The sequence below is a fragment of the Molossus molossus genome, unplaced genomic scaffold (genome assembly GCF_014108415.1).
Source record: "Molossus molossus isolate mMolMol1 unplaced genomic scaffold, mMolMol1.p scaffold_m16_p_1, whole genome shotgun sequence".
NCBI classification, from domain to species: domain Eukaryota; kingdom Metazoa; phylum Chordata; class Mammalia; order Chiroptera; family Molossidae; genus Molossus; species Molossus molossus.
Genome location: NW_023425344.1, coordinates 199,746,004 through 199,768,445, shown reverse-complemented (window position 1 = coordinate 199,768,445; position 22,442 = coordinate 199,746,004). Strand labels below are relative to the sequence as shown.

The window sequence follows — 22,442 nt, the reverse complement described above, 5'->3', positions numbered from 1 at the left end:
GGTACCTTAAAATACTCCAGCAAGCCCTGGCTGGTTTGGCTCAGTGGTTAGAGCATTGGCCTGTGGTCCCAAGAGACCTGGGTTCGGTTCCCACTAAGGGCACGTACCTTGGTTGCAGTTTGTCCCCGGCCCTGGTTGGATCATGCAGGTGGCAGGCACTTGATGTGTCCCTTTCACGTTGATGTTTCTCTCTCTCTCTCTCTCTCTCTCTCTACCTCTCTCCCTCCCACTCTACCTGAACAAAAAAAATGGGAAGGTGTCCTCGAGTAAGGATAAAAAAAAAAATATCCAGCAAAATAGCAAGAGGGAGAGGGGCAGGGCAGGTCATGGTTCTGGCTACATTAAGATTTGAATAGTGATGCCTGTTCCATTTGCAAACTACCTGTGGACAAAAGTTGTAAGTACATATCTGGGAATTTCAGGGATCTAGGTCTGCGTACCAGCAGAACACCCTGTCAAGAGACCCCAAGTCAGTCAGGAGGCGGGATCTGAGAAACATCCAAGCGACACCTTAGATGTGGTGACTATCATTAAGTAACTCTGTGGATAAAAATAAATGACTCAGAGAAATGGACATCATCCATACCACTAAAGAGGAAGCTGAGTTCACAGAGAAGTAAGGTGACTTAGCTGAGGTCACAGGAGGTGTTATTCGCAGAAAACCTCTGACCTCCCAGACCCAGAGCAGGTGCACCTGAACACCAGCTGTTGCGGGCTTTCCCCAGGGAGACGCTTAGAATGACAATGGTGCAGCATTATGGATAGGACAAGGCTGTGGGGCTCTCCCACACCATCAAAAACAGAGACCTGGCCCTGGTCGGGTTCTCAGTGGTTAGAGCGTCAGCCTGCGGTTCAGAGAGACCCGGGTTTGGTTCCCTCTAAGGGCTCATATCTCAGTTGCAGTTTGTCCCCGGCCCTGGTTGGGTCGTGTAGGAGGCAGCCACTCGATGTGTCTCTTTCACATCGATGTTTCTCTCTCTCTCTACCCCCCCCCCCCCCCCGCTCTATCTGAACAAAAAATAAAAAAACATCCTCGGGTTCGGGTTCAGATAAAAAACAAAAACAAAAAGAGACCTGGAGAAGGTTACCAGAAGCACCCCAAAAGGCCCCATGGCAAACCCTGTCAGAACAATGACTATTACGAGAAGAACACCAGACGGAGGTGTCCAGTGGTCCGGCAAGGATAGCACATGCTGGGCATTTATGGCAAGAAAATTCTGTGCAGCAACAAGCTGCCCTTAATTGAAGCTCTGCAAACGAACCCTCCTGCTCTTCAGTGGGCGCTGAATCTCTCACTCTTTGGTAGGTATTGAAAACAACTTCCAGGAGCTTACACTAGATGCTGCAAGAGTTGATTTGGGGGAGTGTATTGGGAGCTATTTTAACATGTGAAGTGGGTGTGCGAGCGCGTGTGTGGCGTGCCTTTTCCCCAGCGATTCAGCAAAGTGCACGGTGTCAGCAAGAAGCTGCAAGGAGCAGGCAGCCTGTCATCACTGCCTGCCAGCGGCGGAGCAGCCGGCCTAACTCCGTTGTTTGCATCCCCAACCCGAGTTTGAAAGGCTCCTAAGCATCTGGGACATTCACACAAGTGAAATCTGTCAGCCTCTGGAGAAAATGGGTTAGACTGTCAAACCTGATAGGAGATTTTTCTCCTAATTAAGCAAGCTCTGGAGAAGCAAAGCCCTTCCCACTGCCTCTGTAGACACTCCCACCTTAAAAGGGCAGCCATCTGCGAGGCGTTGGCTTAGACCTTATTCCTCCTCTAAACCCTACTGCCAGCCTTTTAAGTGCCATCCTTCCCGGTGCATAATAACATCCTGCACTCCACTGAGGTGAGGCCAAAGCTCTGCTGACTCTCTAAGCTGCCTGGGATGTTGAAGGTTTGCAATCAACAGACTCTTCTTTCCTGAGCCCCCACTTCTGCTCCGGTCAAGTCAACTGTATTTTTTCTATATATCATATGATTGTGTAATAAAGCAACACAGCCCATACACTGCTAAAACAGTACAAAAAGGGAGTGGGTGAATGCTTCCTAGAGTAAATATTTTTTAAAGGTATTAAATTAAACATAGGTGAGACAGCTGTAAAATGCTGAAGAGAAAAAAAATCACAAGAATCTAAAAATATTGTCTTCATACTGCTTCGCAATCATCTTTATCTTTTTTTAATGTATTTTTATTGTTTTTTATCCTCACCCGAGGACATTTTTGCATTTATCTTCAGACAGAGCAGGAGGGAGGAAGAGAGGGAGGGAGAGAGAGAGAGAGAGAGAAACATTGATGTGAGAGAGACACATCCAGTGGCTGCCGCCCACACAACCCCAACTGGGGCCAGGGACAAACTGCAACCAAGGTACATGCCCTTAGCAGGAACTGAACCTGGGACTCTCTGGTCTGCAGGCCGACACTCCAACCGCTGAGCCAAACCAGCCAGGGCTATGTGTTTTGTTTTGATCTTCACTTGAGGACATGCTTGGAAAGAAAAAAAGAGAGACAGAGAGGAAGAAAGAGAGAGAAAAACACCAGCCGGCTACCTTCTGCATGAGCCCCAACTGGGACTGAACCTGCACCCAGGCATGTGCCCTGACCAGGTATCAAACCCTTCAATGCACAGGACGATGCTCAACCAACTGAGCCACTCTGGTGAGGCCACATCTGTCTTTAAATTCTCTCCTAGATGGTGTGGTCCATACAAGAAAGACAATGTAGAACCCCAACCAGGCAGAGGACCCTTACAAAGAAACCTTGATCCCAAATCAAAGATTGGCAAGTGAATGCGTAAGGTGCAAGTTCAAGTACAGGGCTTCAGAGAGGTAGGTATGGATTCCGTACGTTAACTTTTTGCATTATCCAACCAACAGTTTAAACAATGCTGACAGAGGGCTTTCACTATTAATAGCTGCCATTTATTGTAAGTTAATCACTGTTTCAGGTGCTTTGCGTGTATAAATAGATTAATTAAATTCCGACAAAGCCTTTGGAAGAAAATATTCCATTTTACACAGGGAACGTGAGGCTCAGTGACACTGATTTGCACACAATCACAGCCAAGAACAGCCTCGTCTGTGGGCTCCAGAGACCACGCACTTAGCCACTCACCACCCCGTCCCTCCAAGTTACCTTTGAGTCAAAAGACCTAACGTGTGATCAGTATTTCAGAAACTTCAAAGAGAAACGAAGTAACAGAAACACCTGGTCAGATAATAATAATGACTAGGGTGGTAGCAATTTTAAAGAAATGCCCCAAAACCATTGAATGAGGAAAGGCGAACTGAATCATCACATCTGGAGGGGGGGGGGGGGCAAGGTCTGGATTCAAATCTAGATATTCACTGAAACTTCATTTTCTTATGTAAAATTTAAGCTGCTTCTACAAGTAAGTCCAGAAGAGGTGTCCTAAAGATGTCCTCTGGTCTGGCAGTTAGAAGATAAGAACATGGGAGGCTGCAATGATTCTGGGAGATGGTAACTGCTTCTCATCTGTCCTGGAGCCGCCACCACAGAGTTGCATGACCACAGGCAAGTCACGGTCTCCCTAAGATGGTTTTGTCACCTGAAAAGAAGATAGGATTCCTACCTAGGAATGTTATTACTTACATGAGCTGAAAACAATGGATCCCCCTCCTTCCTAAGGAGTGAGGGCTTCAGTACTCACACACAGCGGTGCAGTCTACCCAGCCCAGGTGGAGAAATGTGGGGGCGGGGGGCAGAGGGTGCAGCAGGGATGTTGTCACCCAAAGGAATTGGAACACCCAGGTGTCCTGAGTCCAATCTTTATGTTGAATCACCAAAAGACTAAAATAACGTCTCAAATTGATGTCACAGAAGGTTCTAAAAGTGTGGTCCCAGCCCAGCAGCATGCGGAAGGGAGGGCTCTGGTGGTGAGGCCCAGTCGTGTGTTAACAAACCCTCGGGATGGTCCCACCATGTGGTGAAGGTGAACAGCCCCTAGCACGGTGCGCTGAAGGCTCTCAGGACAGAATCAGACACACGGGCTTGAATCCAGGCACAAAGATGAAAATGTGTGTGATTGAGAGTGTTGGTTTACTGACTGCTGGTGGTTAACCGACATGATGACCTAGGGGGAAGGAAGCACTGGTTGAGCTGGGAAACGCTGAGGGTGGGAAGAAGCAGAGAGAGAGGGTGGCATGGGAGGAGCACGGAAAAGGGTTTGAGGACCCATCTCAGTCCCTCAGAGCCAGTCCCAGTGCCCTGTAGTGTGACCCATTCGGAGGCTCCTGGTTTGACCGTTCTGGAGCCTGGAAGTAGTCAGGGTGTGGGCACCCACCTGCTGGGCCCACGGACGGCCACAGCTCCCGAGGCTGAGCCGCTCTGGCGCACAGGATGGAAGCACCCACAGCACAGGGGGAGCAGGGGCAGGCAGCGCGGAACAGGGGCTCAGGCAAAGTGGGCGGCGCACGAAAGTGGAAATGCCTGCTTCATGAGGAGTTTGAAGGCAGAGCTGGTAGCCCCATCCTTCTGACAAAAACACACAGGAGACCAACTCCAAAAGAGGAATATGTGTTTGAACATATGTCAAGAGAAAAACTGACTGAAGACCTCCTACTGTGGCAAAAGCTTTGCCTTTTGACAGTGAAATTATCTTGAGTTTGAGGGGGAAATTTCTCAAGTCCACTCTAAATTCTTCCTCAACAGAGATTCACACATTGGGTTGTTTTGTCTCCTCAGGAAACACTTCTCAGGAACTGCAAACAGGATGAGGGGCTATGGTAACCAAGGACGCCAGGTTTCCTCCGCCTGTGTCCTACCTGCCTGCACCCCACCCCTGGGCCATTCACTCCCGTAGCACAGTCAGGGAACCTGTCGGACCACCGGTGCCTATTCATGTTGCCTTTGCCACAGGTTAGCTATCCAGCCTCAACCGAATACCAGCTTTTCTCTTCTCACACAGACTATCACAATTGTCTTTAAAAAAATAAATTACTGTGGAAACATTTTGAAACATACAGACGAGTATATATATACCTTTCTATATCTCATAATTTATATACCTATCCCCAAGGATAAAGACATGTTAGCATGCTACGATATTTGTTTTATGATTGCTACCTCTGTTTTTTTTTTTAAAGAAACAGAGATTACAAATTTAGCTGAGGTTAGTTTCCATGTATATTTTATGTTCCTATATTTCCTTGAATACACTGTTTCTCTTTTTATTTTTAAATTCAAGAGGTATATTCTGAAATGTCTTGTTTCTTCTCTAAAGTACTTTGGGGTTTTCATACATTTAAATTTGTGCCTACCTGCTGGACATGAAAAACTATATCCTTATTGATTTTGCATTCCGGATCACTTATGAGGCTGAATATTTTCCCATATCTTTATAAGTTCATTGAATTTCCTCTTCTCTGAGGCACCTCATGTTATCCTGGGTAATCTTAGAAGATTTTTCCCCCCTTTTTAATATTTTCTGTGTATTAATTTGTACTTTCTAGTATGTATTGCAAATATGCAAATTTCTTCTTCTAGTCTGGAGCTTCGCTCTTAACTTGGTAATGCCTTTTGCTTAATGTTTTAATTTAAATAAAGGTAGGCTTATCGATCCTTAGAAGTCTCATACCTCCCTTCATCAGCAACAGTGTTTTCATCACTATAGCTTTGTCAGACATTGGGATCGTTGTGTGAGGCCTCCATTATCTTCAGTTCGCCTTGGCCATTCATGAGCCTTGACTAGTCCATATTAATTTTTTAATAGTTTTATTGAGATTTCCATATTATCTGACATAACCTGGGCCCACATTTTGTTCTGTTGTTTTCTGATTGGGATATTTTAACTGATAAAGCAATTTTGAGATGATAGATCTATCCAGATTTTCTATTCATTCTGTCTAGAATGTCAATTGTTTTGGCTTTAACTTTTTATTTCATTCTTTTATTATTTTAAATAAATTTCTATCTGAAGTTTTGCCCCATTTCCATTACTAATGATGTTGGTTTGCTTTTTTCTTTTGTTGCTCTTTTTTATTTTTGGCATGTGCCCCTAGCAGGAACCGAACCCAGGACTCTCTTGTCTGCAGGCCGACCCTCCAACTGCTGAACCAAACCGGCCAAGGCTCTTTTGTTGCTCTTGAACAAACTTACCAGATACTTATTTTATTAATTTGTTCAAAGCAGTAGCTTTTTTTGTTGATTCTATGATTTATATTTCATTTATCTCTCTTGACTAAAATATTTTCTTTCTTCTATTTTGATCCTGTTTTACTTCTCATTCCCTGAGGGAGGTATGTTAAATTAGTCCACTAAAATGGTATACTCAAAATTCTCCTTGTAATGTTGTCTATATTTTTAAAATATACTTTAAGGTAATGTTAGGTGTATGCAGGTTTACAATTAATATACCATCCTGGTGAAACAGTTCTTCTACCTTTATAATGACCTTCGTTGTCTCTATTTATGCTGTGTTTGTCTTACAAGTCTATTTTGTGTGACATCAACTATAGCTTCTCTAGCTGTTATTTAACTATTTTCCTGGTGCATCAAGTTTTATGCCTTTACTTTAAACTTTCTTCCATCCTTAAATTTTAAGTGTGTCTTTTAGAAATAGTATAGAGCTGGACTCTTTAAAATTCCATCCCAAATGAGAACCTTTATGAACTGCTAAGGTTGATTTACTTACACAGTCAACCCCTGAACAACACAGGTGTCAGAGGTGCTGCTGACCCCTGCGCAGTCAAAAATCCATGGATAAATTTTGACTCCCCCAAACTTAACTACAAGCGGTCTTCACATCCACGAAATCAGTATTTTTGATCCTCATTTGGGAATGGGAAAAAGCAAACAAAACTGTTTCTGATTTGAGGTTGGTTGAAGTCATGATGTGAAATCTGTGGATACAGAGGGCTAACTGCATTTGTTGGAAGAAAATCCGCATATAAGACGACCCGTGCAGCTCAGGCACGTGTCGTCCAAGGATCAACTGTGTTTGCTATGATGCCTAACATAGTCAGAAGTATTTCTCATGTCTTGTTTCGTACGTGCTGTTTCACCACACTTTTTCTCGCTTTGTTTCCATAATCCTCCCTGTACGACTCCTACTGTATTGGTCAAGTTGTTTGTTCGTATCTTTCTCCTCCCCTCCTGGCCCCACTGGTTTGGAAGTTATACAATCTCTTTTCATTCTGTTAGGCTACCGATCTTTCCCCAGCATTTTATTATGCAAACTCTAAATACACACACTGTTGAAAACATCATACAATGAACACTCTCTGTAGACCGCAGGCCAACCCTCTAACCGCTGAGCCAAACCGGCCAGGGCACAATGAACACTCTCTACACCACCTAGAGCTCTGCTCAATTTTACCACGTACACGCGAGTTGAGGTCTACGTTTTACCAGCACATGCCCTCTCTGCTATATAAGATCCACAGAAGGCTTCAACTCTCCTCAAACTTGCTTCATCAGGCTTCCCACCATGTTTTCAAGGGGCCTGAGGTAGTCATTGTTATAACAGGTTTTGTTGTTACTGTTTTAAGAGCTCATCCTTCTCTGCCTTATGTACCTCCTATTTTGCCCAATTCATTGATCAACGTGCTTTTCGTGCCCTAGTCTCATCGCCTGTCTAGAAGCACTTCACGGTCATCCCCATAGCCTGCACGCCACCTTCTCAAATCCCAAAGACACCACCGGGCATTCAAACACAGTTCAAGGTTAGACCTTGTTGAAATCAGAGCCAAGTTTTGGCTCTCCGTAACAACCATTTCATGTTTATTTGCCAAACAGACCGCAGTCTCAAAAACAACGAGGAAGTAGGACATATCTCCTCATGTCTTCCCTGTGCCTGGCACAATGCAACACATGCACAAAGTCCGCCACCAGCTAAAGGACACCATGCGGCGGCTTTCTGACAGCACGGGGCAGCATGGGACACACGTGTGATTACTGGGGGGTGTTGTTTATGCTTCACACTTCAGGTGACCTGGAGAAAGCTGTCGTGGCGCTAGCGCACGCTGGGCTGGCCCCGGGAGAGGGGCTGTTCCCTGCCTTCCAGTCCTCCCTGGTTCTGTGCCTTGTTTCTGTCTCTGTCTCCCTTGTAACTGTTTTCTCCATCTACAGAACCAACAGGGACATTAAGTAACCCTTATATCCATGAAACTCTGAAAATCTTTTTGTTTCCGATTTTCATTATTCTAAATAAGCACCCTCACTCACCAAAGTGGTATTGAGTCCAGAAAGCATGAAAGGGCCTGAAGAAAAGTGAAAAATATCTCATAAAAAGGTCCACAGTATGCTGCTGATTTTGAGCAAAAATGCTAAACAAATTTTCAAAAAGTTAAAAGAAATGTACTCGCACCCTGGCCAGTTTGGCTCAGCGGTTAGAGTGTCGGCCTGCGGTCCGGAGAGACCCGGGTTCGGTTCCCGCTAAGGGCACGTACTTCGGTTGCAGTTTGTCCCCGGCCCTGGTTGGTCGTGCGGGTGGCAGCCACTCGATGTGTCCCTTCACGTCGATGTTTCTCACTCTCTCTCCCTCCCACTCTATCTGTACAAAAAATGGAAAAATATCCTCGGGTGAGGATAAAAAAAAAAATAAAAAAAAAAAAAGAAATGTACTCGCTACATGTACCTCATCCAGAAATTATGTAGGTGAAATCTCAGCCTGGTTGTATCTTCAACCTGGCTCTGTGACAAGTCCCACCTTCTCACTGGTGTGTGTGTGTATGTGTGTGTTAACTCTGAACTGTAAAAGCAGATAGTACATATGAGAGCTCGGTGGGGAAAAATCTAAAGTCTGGCAAACATGGCCTAGCCAGTCACCTGGGACAACTCAGGTGTATTATCCCCAAACAGGCTCCAACTAACATTCAGAGACATGTGGTCTTGCTGTTTTTAGTATTTTTGAAAATATTTCTCTTTATTGATTTTAGAGAGAGGAAGGAAGAGGGACAGAGAGAGAACACTGATGAGGTAGAACATCAATCAGCTGCAGGATTAAGCCCGCAACCCGGGCACGTGCCCTGACCGGGAATCGAACCCGGACCTCTCAGTCCAGGGGACATCGTTCAAGCCACTGAGCCACACTGGCCGGGCCTGTTTTGTTTTAATTAAAAGGAGATGAACATCCTCAGGAAGTTTTACCTGTACAGTGTGCGCAATAATGTACACAATTAAACTCTACATCAGATAGCTAAAAACGCCTCATTATCTAGACTAGATTTAGTCTAATTAAAAAGTAAATCAAATTCACAAGGGGAAATAATTGCCACCAGGCATAATAAGCTGGTTTTAATTTGGACTCTTAGGAAGAATACACATTCCACAAGAGGCATGTGCTTCACACCATAATCTCAGAAATAAGAAAACTGACTAAATACATTTGCTCAACTTGAGCTACCTTCAGAGCATTAAGGGACATCTTAATGGAGTGTCGGCATGCAGCACTGGATGGACCTGCAAATCACAGGAAACACTGTCAGAGCAACACCAGTGCTCCGATCATGTTATGGTCCCCACACACACGGGCAGCGGTACAAAAACGAGTGCTCTGATGCAGCTGGCACAACCAGTAACACTCAGAAAAAGAACCGAAGGACCTCGAAATCACATTTAAGGTGTTTTCCTAATTGTACTGCATATTAGGAGACCAGTGAATGCACAAGGGGGCCCTGGGAATTCACTGTCCCAAAACTCTGGAGAAAAGACATTAATCAAAGGACCTGAGTAGCATCAGTATTTTGAGCACCCAATGAATGGCTACATTTAGATCACCTTCTCATCAGGGCCACATAGGTTTACAGCTTTAAAAGCCTAAAGACAGGCAAATATCTTATTAAAATTTTATCTCAGACAGCTCATGCAGCAGAATTTTTGCCAATACGTCTTGTAGGGCAAGAGAAACAAAGGAGGGAAAAAAAGCAAATGGGACTACATCAAACTAAAAAGCTTCTTTCTACGCAGCAAAAAAGAAACCATCATCAAAATGAAAAAGAAACCCACTGTATGGGAGAATATTCACCAGTGATAAATCTGATAAGGGGTTAATTTCCAAAATATATAAAGAACTCATACAGCTTAACAAAAGGAAGACAAACAATCCAATTAAAAAATGGGCAAAGGACCTGAATAAACACTTCTCAAAAAGGGACATACAAATAGCCAATAGACATATGAAAAAATGCTCAACGTCACTACTCATCAGAGATGCAAATTAAAACATCTATGAGGTATCACCTCACACCTGTCAGAATGGCCGCCATCAACAAATCATTAAACAACAAGTGCTGGCGAGGGTGTGGAGAAAAGGGGACTCTAGTACACTGCTGGTGGGAATGCAGACTGGTGCAGCCACTATGGAAAACAGTATGGTGTTTCCTCAAATAATTGGAAATGGAACTGCCATTTGACCCAGCTATTTCACTTCTGGTAACATATCCTAAGAAGCCTGAAACATCAATGGAATACTATGTGGCTGTAAAAAAGATGGATCTCTTATCCTTTGCAAAAGCAAGGATGGACATGGAGAGAATTATGCTAAGTGAAATAAGCCAGTCAGAGAAAGACAAATATCACATGATCTCACTTACATGTGGAATATAATAAAAAATATAAACTGATGAACAAAATAGGTCCAGAGGCATGAATGCATAGGACAGACTGACAGATCTCGGGGGGGGGGGGGGGGACAACGACAGGATGAGAGTAACCAAAGATTAACCATATCTGTCTATGCATAACCCATGGAAACAGACAATAGTGTGGTGAAGGCCTGGGGTGGGCGGGGCCTGGGTGGAGGGGAGATCAAGTGGGGTGAGAAATGGGGGACAACTGTAATACTGTCAACAATAAAAAATAAATTAAAAAGAAAAGAAATGGACATTCAGAAAAACATTTTTGTGTGTGTTCATACATCTTTTCTCCGTTTTCTTATCAGTCACTCAAAGAAACAGAAACAAAAGATGTTTCCCTCCAGGGCCTAATGAGTTGTTGGTGTTTATCAATTTCCACGCTCATAATCCACAGTATCTGAGGATACTTCACAATCCAAATGTATCTGAGGAACCAGCTGTGAGGTTAGAATGTGAGAATGCGAAACTTCTAAAAGATGGTGTACACATGGTCTTTCTTAAGGCGTCTGGGGGTCGCAGAACAGAGACAAAGGCAAGCTTCCCGCGGCTCCTATGGGAAGGAAGCCAGACAGACCGGGGACAAGTGGGCCCCCAGGGACACTGGGCCATATGACTCATTTGGTGAATACAGAACCAAAGAAGTGACAGGACCTGCTCAGAGCCATTCTCAAGGTCACCATACGGCATATTGTAGGACAAAAGTATCACTTTGGAAAGGCTCCCTGGGATCCATTAACCCAAGGATAGTTTTTTGAAACAACTGAGTTAGACCGAACAAGAGTGCTGGCCGTCTCTGCCACCAGGAGAAAAGTCAGGTTTTCTTAACACACACACACACACACACACACACACACACACACACACACACACGCTGGTCCCCATTACTTTCCACCAAAGGGTAAATGGGGTCAAGGCCAAATAAGCGTTTACGTTTTCCTCTCCCCTCCATACACTGGACACAACACAGTGGGTGACCTACTCAGCACATCTCACGTCGGCCCATTCTGCCGGAACCTGACACCCGCCCACCCGCAGTCAGCACAGCGTCAGGCCCCCACTTCCAAAGCCTCCACAAATTGCATTTTGGGTGACATCATGACATTGATCATGTCAAGACTCTCTGAAGTGATTTCTTTTTGGCTTCAGCCAAATGTTTCATCTGTCCTAAGAGGAAGCAGAAGGGAAACAGAAAAGGGGAGAGGGTGATAAAGGAAAGAAATATAAAACCCTTGGAGAAGCCCAGCACAGCACAGAGGGGACGGTCACTTCAGACAAATAGCAGCCAAGGCAAAGCTGGGCTTGTGTTCCCAGGTATTTCTAGGAAACCAACCCTAGTGCCCATGTTCCATGGGGTCAAGAAGAATCTGCAGGGTTAGCTTTTCTTCAGTCTCTGAGCCCGAGAAAACACCCCCATCATTCTATGAAAGTGAACCACAGACAGATGGATGAAAAGGGAGAAGTGTTCAATGTGTAAACCAGCCTCTCAGAGCCACGAAGAATCGGTAAGATTTGATAAAGAATGTGAAGCTCTGTCTCTTATGCTGTATGTTCTCATACAGGAGCCGTAAGAAAAAGTTAAAAATGACAAAACATGGCCCAGTATGAAGAAGGAACATTCCAATGGATAGCGGTTTCAGAAGATGGAGGAAGTGATTACTCAACTCAGAGAAGTATCCTAGGACAGGCTAGACCATACAGCTATAATATATGTAGCTATATATTCTGTGGTCTGGAGAAAGACACAGGCTGCCTGAACCGGGGCAGATAACCTTCACAGTCACCCCAACACTGCATTTCCAGGTCACTTGCTTTCCCTTAGGTTGACAAATTTGATCATATACTCAACTGGGTAAAAGCCAACAATCTCACAATGGATTGAAACTACGTTATATATTTGACGTAGCTAGCTCAAAGCTAAATAACGAAAAGAAAAAGAGAGGAGGAAAAAGAAAACCAAAAGATCTTTTACTCTAGGAATCCGGGTTTGTGTTTATGCTCCACGTGAGGTCCAAACTGTATCTGGGCTTGAAATCCACCAAACTCGCAGGCTTTCTCGAAGGAGACAGGGTGGGAGCCGTTCAGGATATCATCCCGAGCCTGAAACACAAGAGGAAGCAAAAAGCATCAGGACCTTGGGGGAAACGACACGTCCTGTCTGCTGACGCGCCCCTGCACCCGAGTGCACCCAGCCTGTGGAGTGAGGGGAAGGGTGCTGGCCAGCTCCGGTGATGCATCCAGGACTCTGCTGATTGTAGCACAGCAGGATTAAGGCAAAAAGAAAACAAGTCTTTGCCCAAAACTACCTATAAATGGGCAGCAGCAGCAGTGTCCAGTGTGTTAAAGCTAAAGCTTGGGTACATTCTAGGAAGGTAGAAGTGGATCATGAAAAATAGAGGCAAAGAGAAACCCTTGTGAAATGATCACATTCATAGAGGGGGGAGGGAAGAAATGCAGTATACTTTTTATGACCCTACCTCAGAAAGTGAACAGAAAAATTACCTAGAGGTAAAATCAACCCAAACCCCACCTCAAGATAAATAAGGAGGGAGCTAGTCAGACACAGGAATGCAAAGCTGCTGACATGTAGGGGAAGTGATCAGCAAACACGCAGCCTCAGGATCAGAAACTCACTGTGTCTGAGCTCTTCTCAGTTCTTGACCCATCACTGCTGTTGCTATTTATTCTTTTTATTTCCTTTCTCTAGCTACACAACCCCCACTCCACTCTCAGATGGACGTGCCAAACTGCGGCTCTGAGCCTTAAACAAGCACCATTTTATTGCCCTATCTCCTTCCTTCTAGCCTCTTTCTTCCTAGCTCTCCTTCTACACCATTCCTCCATCCACGAACTCAAGGATCGGCAAAGCTTTCCTGTAAAAGGCCAGAGAGTAAACATACCAGAGCATGTGGGCCCTGCTGCCTCTGTCAGAACTACCGAATTCTTCCACTGGGACACGAGAGCAGCCGTGGACAATACGCAGCCAATAATGCGATACATGCAGGGTTCACCGATGTGTGATATGTTAACAAATTAGCTGTGTTCTAATAAAACTTTATTGATGAACACAAGTGATGCTGTGGATGCACTTTTTTCGGTGGGGACATAGGTAGATAAATAGAAGGAAAGAAAAGGGAAGGAAGAAAGGAAAGAATAAAAAACGTGAGGAAGGGAGACAGATGGATGTTTTCTTTGAGCCCTTGGGGACTAGTGGGAAGCCCACATCTTACACCATGGGAAACCGCAACTCAGATAAGTTAAAGGACTTGTCTGAGCTCAAACAATTACTTAACAGTAAAGAAAAAAGGTTATTGAGAGAATATTGTTCAGTTAATGAGAAGTAACTGATTTTCTGACCAATATTCACTTGTATTCTAAGATGTTAGCAAAGAAAACTTGAGTGCATTTGAAGTGGTGGGCCAGTTAGGCGCCTCCAAGCCGGGCAGAGAGAGACGGTACTGGCCACCAGGTCACGATCTGGGAGGTCAAATTAAGTCCCTCCTCCGGATGGCCAGCAGCTCATGTCAAACATCAACCCGCGCCACGACCAAACACATGTGCCCTCTGGACACGGTATGCGGGACACGTGATGGAAGCCAGAGCCCAGCTCCTGCTGCACAGGCCACAGCCAGGGGCCTCCTGAACTCTCACCAACCCCAATGTCTGAGCATCAAGTACGGTACCTGAACATAAAGCAAGTTCAGCTGCACAGGGTCTCTCGAGTCCACATTCTGATCCGAGTAAAAGAATTTCCGTCTAAGCAGCAACGTTTCGTTTTCATCAACGCCTTGTTCTCTGAATGTTCGGCTGTGATCCAGCCAATTTACTGCAACACAACCACACCGATAAAAGAGCTGTGTTTATGTTTCCTCTCGGTTTGGCGGATTTATCAAAACAGCAGCATAATACAGATGCAGATTTCTATAATGCTGATATTCAGTTCCAGTTACTTCTTATATTAGAACTGTGCATTTTAACTTTGCAAAATAATTTCACGTGCCCTCATGTACCACATGACACTCTGAAAGGAAATGAGAGAAAATTCCCAGCTATTCTTAAACTTAGTTAAAGCCCCACAATAATTTATAATATGCCCCTTCCTTCTGGGGGTTAGAATAAATAAGGAAATTAGTACTTCATGCCAAGATAACCAAGTTAGCATTTTCCTTTAAGTCAAAAGTAGATACTTCAATCTCATCAGGTGAAATAACTGACAAGCTTTGAGCATAATGAGTTACCTCCAACCCTAAGCAGAAAAGAGAAAGAAAGTGAACGTAATTGGGGGGTGGAGGACACTAAGGTAGTGGGGGGTGGTAGAAACCTGCCCATGGCCCAGCTTGAACCTCACTCATTCAGAAAACGCTGGGCTGACATCGAGGTGCACTGATCACTCCTCCACTCTTTCCACAGCTCTCATTCCCACACTCCTCCGAGCTTAACACGTATGTTGTGAGTCTTTATTACAAGCCTCACTGGATTATAAACAATTCTAGCTCAGGGAATGTGTTGGGTTGACCTCATCTCCCATAGTACCTAGGAGAGTATCGTGCACATTATAAAAATCCTTGGGATTTGTCTACTAACGTCTCACTTGGAAAGAAGTATGCAACTGGAAATCAAATAAAGCAGAAAAAAAAAGAGAATGGAAAAAGGGTCAGAGGAAATGAAAGTCCCACTGAAGATCAATAAACATAATGACAATGATGACATCTTCCCAAGGCAGCAGCAAGGGCAGGAACAATGAGAGCGAGAGGGTGGGGAGGGCTGAGTGAACTGCGCATGAAGTAAGATCCTCTGGGGGCGGGGAAGGTCTGGCAGCCAGGTGCACACAGCACAGGCTTTTGGGGACACGTGGGGTGTACATAATGGCTTTTCCAAATATTAACTGTGTGGCCATAGAAAATTACTTTCCTACGACAGAATTACATTACCATTTTGTATCCCTTAAGGAAATTATGTATTGAGGCAGTGGTCATCAATGGCTGTTAACATCACAGAAAAGGAGACAATGTGATACAACTTTCTGATGATAGAACAGCAGGTCCTCAAATAACATCATTTTGCTACAACGATAATGAGATGCTATAGGATCTTAAATCTTGTTTATATCAACTGATCGATAGTAAAAGTGGTTTCCTTATACATCATTTCGCTTCAAGTCCCAGAGCCTATTGATGACATTAAATGAGGACTTACTATACACAACATCACCACATGCAGGAGTCTTTATTTTAAAAAAAATATACACATAAATCTGATCAAGCCTCCAGATCAGGGGAATTAAAAAGGAGAGAAAAACATGTTAAATGACACCATAGGTATCAACAAAATCCAGATCACACAAAATTCAATAAAAGTAGCAATCTGGTTTCTTGCTCCTAAAATTTTGAAGAAAAATAATGTAAAAGATGAAGGCAAGTTGTCGAGACTAAAAGAGGTAAGCAATGTTATCATTCAACATAATTTGAACCCCAGTTCAAACAAACTGTTGAAAAAAGATTTTTAGAAGAGAAAATGTAAGCATAATTTGTATGTTTGATATTGAGTCACTTTTTTAAGAGTCTCAATACTTTAGTGACACAGACCAAAATATTTACAGATGAAATAAAAATAAAAAAAGCAAAACAAACAAAACCACACCCAGCACCCTGCCCGGGTAGCTCAGGCGGGGAAGGGGGGGGCATGGCGAGACCACGGCCTGCATCATGCTTCCTCCCACACACTCACAGTCATCGTCCGTGTGCAGTTTGGCCTTCAACTTCTCCATTTTCCTCTCGTCTCGTAACAGTGTCCTGTCTTTTTTTAGTGTACCCGTCCCTTCCTCTTTCTTTTCTTCAATTGTTTCTTGGATTAAAGAATATTCTTCATAGTTTGTTATTCCTAAAAATATAAATTAGGTTATATTAGCAGTGACCACACAGTGCTCTCTCCCCTTCGGCGTGGGTCCTGTAGTATCCAAGGAGTCCCAGGTGGCAAAGGACAGCAAGAAGCCTTACGAGGTGAGGGTTGAGGGCCACCCTTGGAGCACATAGCAAATAACTCTGGCTAAAAAGGAGCATTTTCAGATAGGCAAGTTACACTCAAAATGTCATGGTCAATTCTCCTGTCTCATTTTCAAGAACACAAGGACGAAGTAGAGAGAGATCATGCAGAACAAGGCGAGACACTGTCAAGCAAGAAGTGGCCGACATGCCCTGGCCGGTGTGGCCCGGAGGAGCCCAAGTGTTTGCAGTATGTCAGTGGGGCTGCAAATCGAGCGAATGGTCGCACCCTCGTGGGAGAGGTAGAAATCAGTGTGCTAGGCCATGTGCAAGGATACCTAGGCGACGAACTGGGGTAAGAAAAAAGAAGAGGTGTGTAATTGAAACCGAACAGAAACGGGAACCGGGGCCGGTGACCACTCACCTATCCTGCTGCAGATGGTCACCAGGAGCTCCCCGACCGTCTTGGAGTCGTCCACCATCACCGTCTTCACGGCGCCATCCAGCATGCGGATCTTCTGAGGTCTCTGTTTCTTTTTATATTCCAAAATATCCTAGGGCAAAACCACACACACAGTCCAAACTTGGGCACTTTCTTTAAAAACAAAAAGAACTTTCCCTGCCATATTCTGATTTCTTCCTTCAAAATGTTCATGAGATTTTTGCCACTAATATAGAAACTCCAGGGCTTAATAATTGCTTTCATCACTATTTCTCAAAAATCTGATAGTGACATTGCACCCAAAGAATATATTTATAGCTCATAATTACTGAAAACTAACCTCTGCAAAGTGAAAGTAGCATTATGTCCTCCTAAGAGGCTGGGAGTGATCTGCTCTGAGAATTAGTGGAGGAAAATTCCTACCGCCTTTTACAAAGACAAAAGTGTGTGTCTCCAGTGATCTCTCATACAGTTTATAGGCAATGTTTAATATCCGTGTCATGAAAGACATAAGTAAAACCCCCATAATTCTTCACAGCCATGTGGATCCCAGTGGAGGTGGTGGTCATTGCAATGGCAAGGCCAAATAGGGGTAATATGTTTGGGAGTTGTTTTTAAATAGAGACTTTTTTTTTTTTTTAACTACACGTCTTAAAATAGAATTACGGAGGGGAAAATTAGCTGGCAAACGCACTTCCCTCTTGCGTTACGAGATACTGACCAATCTGATACACACATTCCATGCGCCAAAACCCAGTATCTCGAAGGCTCAGCTGAACAGAACATTTAACACTTTTTACTCACTACCTCTCCCCCCTTCTATGGCACAACTGTTTGTACAGGTAGTTATTAAACTTACATCTAACATGAACTTCCTTTTATAGAAATAAAACATAAATTAAGAGTCCATCTCTGGCTACCCTTAGGATTATATTATTGTCCCTCCAATCCATCATTACTTTCTATCACCATTCACCAGGATACTTTCTACATACTTACAGAAAAATACTGCATTTTCTTTCATAACCACCAAGTCCAACAAGGGCACATAGAAACAGTTTTAAATACTAACCCCAAATTGCTTTAATTATTCCGCAGAGTTTCAAGAATTTAAACTGCTGATATTTTCTACTGCTACCTGGACAGCCCTTACAAAGTATGTGACATCGAGACTATTAATAAGATGCCCTTGAAGCAAAATTAATTGTTGGGTCTCTCCTTTTCTTTCAAGCACAGTTATGTTGGCTTCTATAGAAGGCTCAGGAACAAAGTGATGAAAAAAAGAAAACGAGATCAGCCACATACCCCATTTCGCAACATGTAGTAATCCAGTGTTCTGCCTGCTTCCAGCCAAATTCCTTTCCTGGGGTCTTCATCGGAGAGAAACAGCCCATAGTCAGAAGCTGGAGGATGAGCAGAAAGAAACACAGAAGATAAAGTGATGCTGAAGCCATCACTGACAGCCAGGGCCCGAGTCTGCTGACTGGGCAAGCGTGCGAGTCCTCCTGCAACAGAGAAGGTCTCCTTACGACACCACGAGCCGCCACTGGGCCTGGAGCAGAGGAGGAAGAACCGAGCTGCAAAGCCAACACCCTCAGGCAAGATTTATGTTTCCCAAAACCAGTGGGCAGTAGTTGTGTTCGAATTGAAGAAAATAGCAAGAACAAAGCAGTCCAAATTTCTTCCTGAATCTGGCTTTGCTCCTTATTACTTGCTACAAAAACCAGGCCAAAACCCTTGAGGAATGACGAGAGACAGAGAAGCGAAGGAAGAGACCATCTAAGCCCAAGGCCGTTTGGGCACAGAGGGGCTTGTGGGGCCTTTGCACTTGGAACAAAGCCTCCGTCATCTGGACCTAGCATGACGGGAGGTAAGTAGGAGTTCCCTGGGAAATGAGGCCTCTGCTCTCCATGTCACCAAAGTATGAAAAAAGCTGGAAAATTCAAGTCCATGTTCTCCAAAGAAATCCCCTTATCTGATCGGGGAAGTTCAAAGGGCGGTAGCAGGAGAAAATCAATATCATGTCCTAAGGACTTGTCTCTTTCTTAGTGTGACTGAAGGAACCCTCAGGGACTCCTGAGGGTTCAACCCTACAGAGCTCCTGTAGTTTCTCAGCAAAACCCCTTCAAGATCTTAAATGGTTTGTACCTACTAAGCTATAAAGCAATCCAGCCCAAAGTGGGGAGGGAGCCTGGGAGGAAAACAGCACCGGACAAGACAAGACACCAGAAATGAATGAACAACCAGATCTTGAAGCAAGCTTGGGGAAGTGAGCAAACTGTATTTCTGGGTAATCTAGAAATAACAGAATGTTTCCGAAGAATATAAATTATGCTTTAGACCTAAAGGTCGGCAGTTTTGTAAGAAAGAGAACTTTGAAGACGACCCGTTCTACGTGTGATTAGCTTTGATGTCATGCTTTATTTTTACGCTTCCAATTTTTGAGATAAGTCTTAAAACACTTTCATGCTAAAGGTTTATCAACGTGGGAGTAGTCACAGTTTCTCAAGTGTCAGGCAAATACTCACTAAATAAAGGAAGGACATGGAGAGAGAAGACAGGGAAATGGAAAAATTGTACAAGCGGCTTTTGTTTAAATTTAGATTAATGGGGGTCAGTGGTTTAACTAAATACTAAACAAAACACATAAAACAAATGTCTTTTTTAAAAAGGTTCGAGATAAAATGTATAAAGCCCCTTCAAAGTGCTTCGGATGCAAGGCTTGCCCTGGGTCCTGAGGGCATCCCGGTCTCCGCCAGCTGCTGCCAATGGCAAGTCTTCATGCACGCGGAACAGGGCTCAGCACCCACAGGACCAGGAACTGTTACAGCAGCTTCTTTTGTGCTTTAGAGGTAAGTGAGAAGGTGCATCAGAGTGACCTGTAAACCACCGAGCATGATGCTGACACCTGGGAGGTCAAGACGATGGGCACCCTCAGTGGCAGACGTCGCTGTCATCACACGTCTCACACGGGAAGCAAGTGGCGTCCGGGCTAAGAAGGCATTTGCAACACAGACACTAGTGGGCATGCTTACCATTCAGAGCCTCCATTTCCCTCCCCACTAAGCCAAGAACATACGGATGCATTTCCAGAGACCAGCGAGTAAGCAATGGCTACCTTGGCCGGTCTGTGCCTCGGGCACCCGTTCCCGAATGAATCGACACGCGTCGTACACGGCCGTGGACGGCTCGAACTGCATGGTCTTCACCACGTTGCAGTGGCGGACACAGATCTTTAAGGACAGGGCCACCATCTTCCCAGAGGATGTGAGGACTCTCACTCAGAACACCTGGAAAACAGAGACAATCCCTGACAGTCAGGATAACTGTCCGTCTGGAGGAAAAAACAGTGGACTCTGTATCAGCTTTAAAAACCAAGAGAACAAAACGGCAATTGAAGTGAATACTTTGAATAAAAACACAAATTAAAAACTAGATTTTTGGTGAAATTTTAAAAATACGAGCAGCATATAGTTTCGGGGTTAACATTACCACAGTGTGGCAAGCAGGGTCCCTGGAGAGGAAGGAACTCAGAAGTGACTGAGCCCCCTTCTCTAAGGCAGCTCCCTACCTAGGGCCTCCTAAAGGGGGTCCACTGGGAGTGGAATTTCCCAGGCTACTGAACATCTGTCTCCTGAACATGCTTCTGGCAAGACCGTCAGCGCCCGGGTTGCGTCCCCAGCAGCCCCTGGGGACAGAGGAGGAGGCACCAATGCCTTCACAGGTGTCCTCATGGCAAAAGAGTTGCACAAACCACGGACCAGAAGATTTGGCTTCCAGGCCCAATCACATCCCCAGGAGACTGTAAGTCCGAGCAAGGCATTCTGGCCACTCTGCCTTAATTTCCCACAAATAAAGTAGCGACAGTGGTATCAGCCCTGCATAATTCATGGAAGAATGGAGCGCCAGACTAATGCAGAGCCATCGCTGACGAGGCCAGACGGCCCATCTGAAACACCCAGTGTGGCAGACAGCTGCACACTCTTCAGGGTCTCAAAGTAAAGAAAATGCCAATTCAGCTGTTATTTCATTCAGACCAACTCCTGGGATATTTTACTGCTCACTCAGTTCGATGACTTTAAACAGGTTTAGGCTAGGTTTGAAATACTTCATAATTTATTTTTAAAAATTAAATGCAATGATTTAGTGCCTTTACTTTGAGCTGGTGGTTTCTAGTTTATTTGGGCTACCTGCTCTGTTCAATGGCCAGAAGCTCACCCCCCGCCCGAGCCAGCCTCTATCAATGCATGCCTGGGGCACGAGGGGTAGGCATGTTCCCTGCACCTGAGAACCAGCACGGACTTACCCAGCTCCCGTCATCCTGGCACACAAAATAAACACTACAGTTAGTAGCTGTGAGAACCCTAGAGCTGCATTGGATAACACAAGTCCATGGGAATTTCAAGCACAACCTCTTTCTTCTTTTATCAGACAATCTTCTGGGACTACCCCTTATGCCCTTCCCACTCGAGAATGCAAGGGCTCGGGAGCAGTGACGTGGCCGACATGCAGGGAAGACAGCAGGCCGGCCGCGACACTAGAAACAGGTGCCTCTAGGGTGTCACTTCTCAGCTTGATTGATTGCTAGCTTCCTAACAACAGGTGACTACAATCACTTGGTTACAGAGGACATTTTTAAACAGATGCTTTTAAACAGATTTTTAAACACCACGGGCAGGGTGTATACACACTCTCATGAAGCAACCATTCAGGCCACCCAATTACAAAGTCATTCTGACCTCTATGTACATTCTGAATAAATTCTGTCTGTGAAAATGTGAGAATATTTATCACTTGAGAAATGTTAAGATATACTTCTCAACAAACAGCAGTGTTCAGTGGGAATCTGCCCCAAGCTGAATGAATTTACTACAGCCTGGGCGGTGGCTAGATTGTGGACACATAGAGAAGTTCAAAATATCCCGTGATTTTCCATCTACAATACCAAGAACTTTTAAAGCTAAATATAAAAGACTCTATCCAACTCTGTTTGTGCAGGCACATTGAACCAACCAACAACTAACTCCCCAAGATGGGAAAATAAAACTGAAACTAGAAATAGATACATTTTCTGTAATGTAGATCACTCGGCGGGATAGCTCGTCCCCTGGCGCTGGTGACAACTTGGGACTTCATGAACTGCTGAGAGCTATGAGCATAGATGGTGATAAGATTCAGTGGGGAAGGCCACGGAACCAATGTCGTCATGGATGCTCCTTACGGGATGCACCAGAGAGGATGGGATGATTAGTGTCCCCCATCCCTGGGAATAGGAAGCAGCAGAAGGGTCCCTGCGTGAAGGCTGTTCCTCCAGGGCTAGTAATGAGGCTTTCTGAACAGCAAATGAACATTCCCTATAGCGAAGCAGGGAGGTAGATTCAATCAAAAGGAACGAGAGCCATGACATGAAGCCACAGCAGGACAGTCAACACGGGCGCACGGA

General features: G+C 44.6%; 1 protein-coding gene across 1 annotated transcript in view; it reads right to left on the bottom strand.

Moving 5' to 3' along the window:
• TLN2 (talin 2) overlaps window positions 1–22,442 on the bottom strand; it is a 242,140-nt gene that overhangs the window by 163,842 nt on the left and 55,856 nt on the right. The window contains exons 2-7 of the mRNA XM_036268699.1: window positions 20,118–20,289; window positions 18,305–18,402; window positions 16,982–17,111; window positions 16,304–16,456; window positions 14,260–14,402; window positions 12,549–12,676 (exon numbers count right to left, since the gene is read on the bottom strand). Coding sequence (XP_036124592.1) covers window positions 12,549–12,676; window positions 14,260–14,402; window positions 16,304–16,456; window positions 16,982–17,111; window positions 18,305–18,402; window positions 20,118–20,253 — 788 coding nt within the window. The 5' untranslated portion in view covers window positions 20,254–20,289. The remainder of the gene's footprint in view (window positions 1–12,548; window positions 12,677–14,259; window positions 14,403–16,303; window positions 16,457–16,981; window positions 17,112–18,304; window positions 18,403–20,117; window positions 20,290–22,442) is intronic.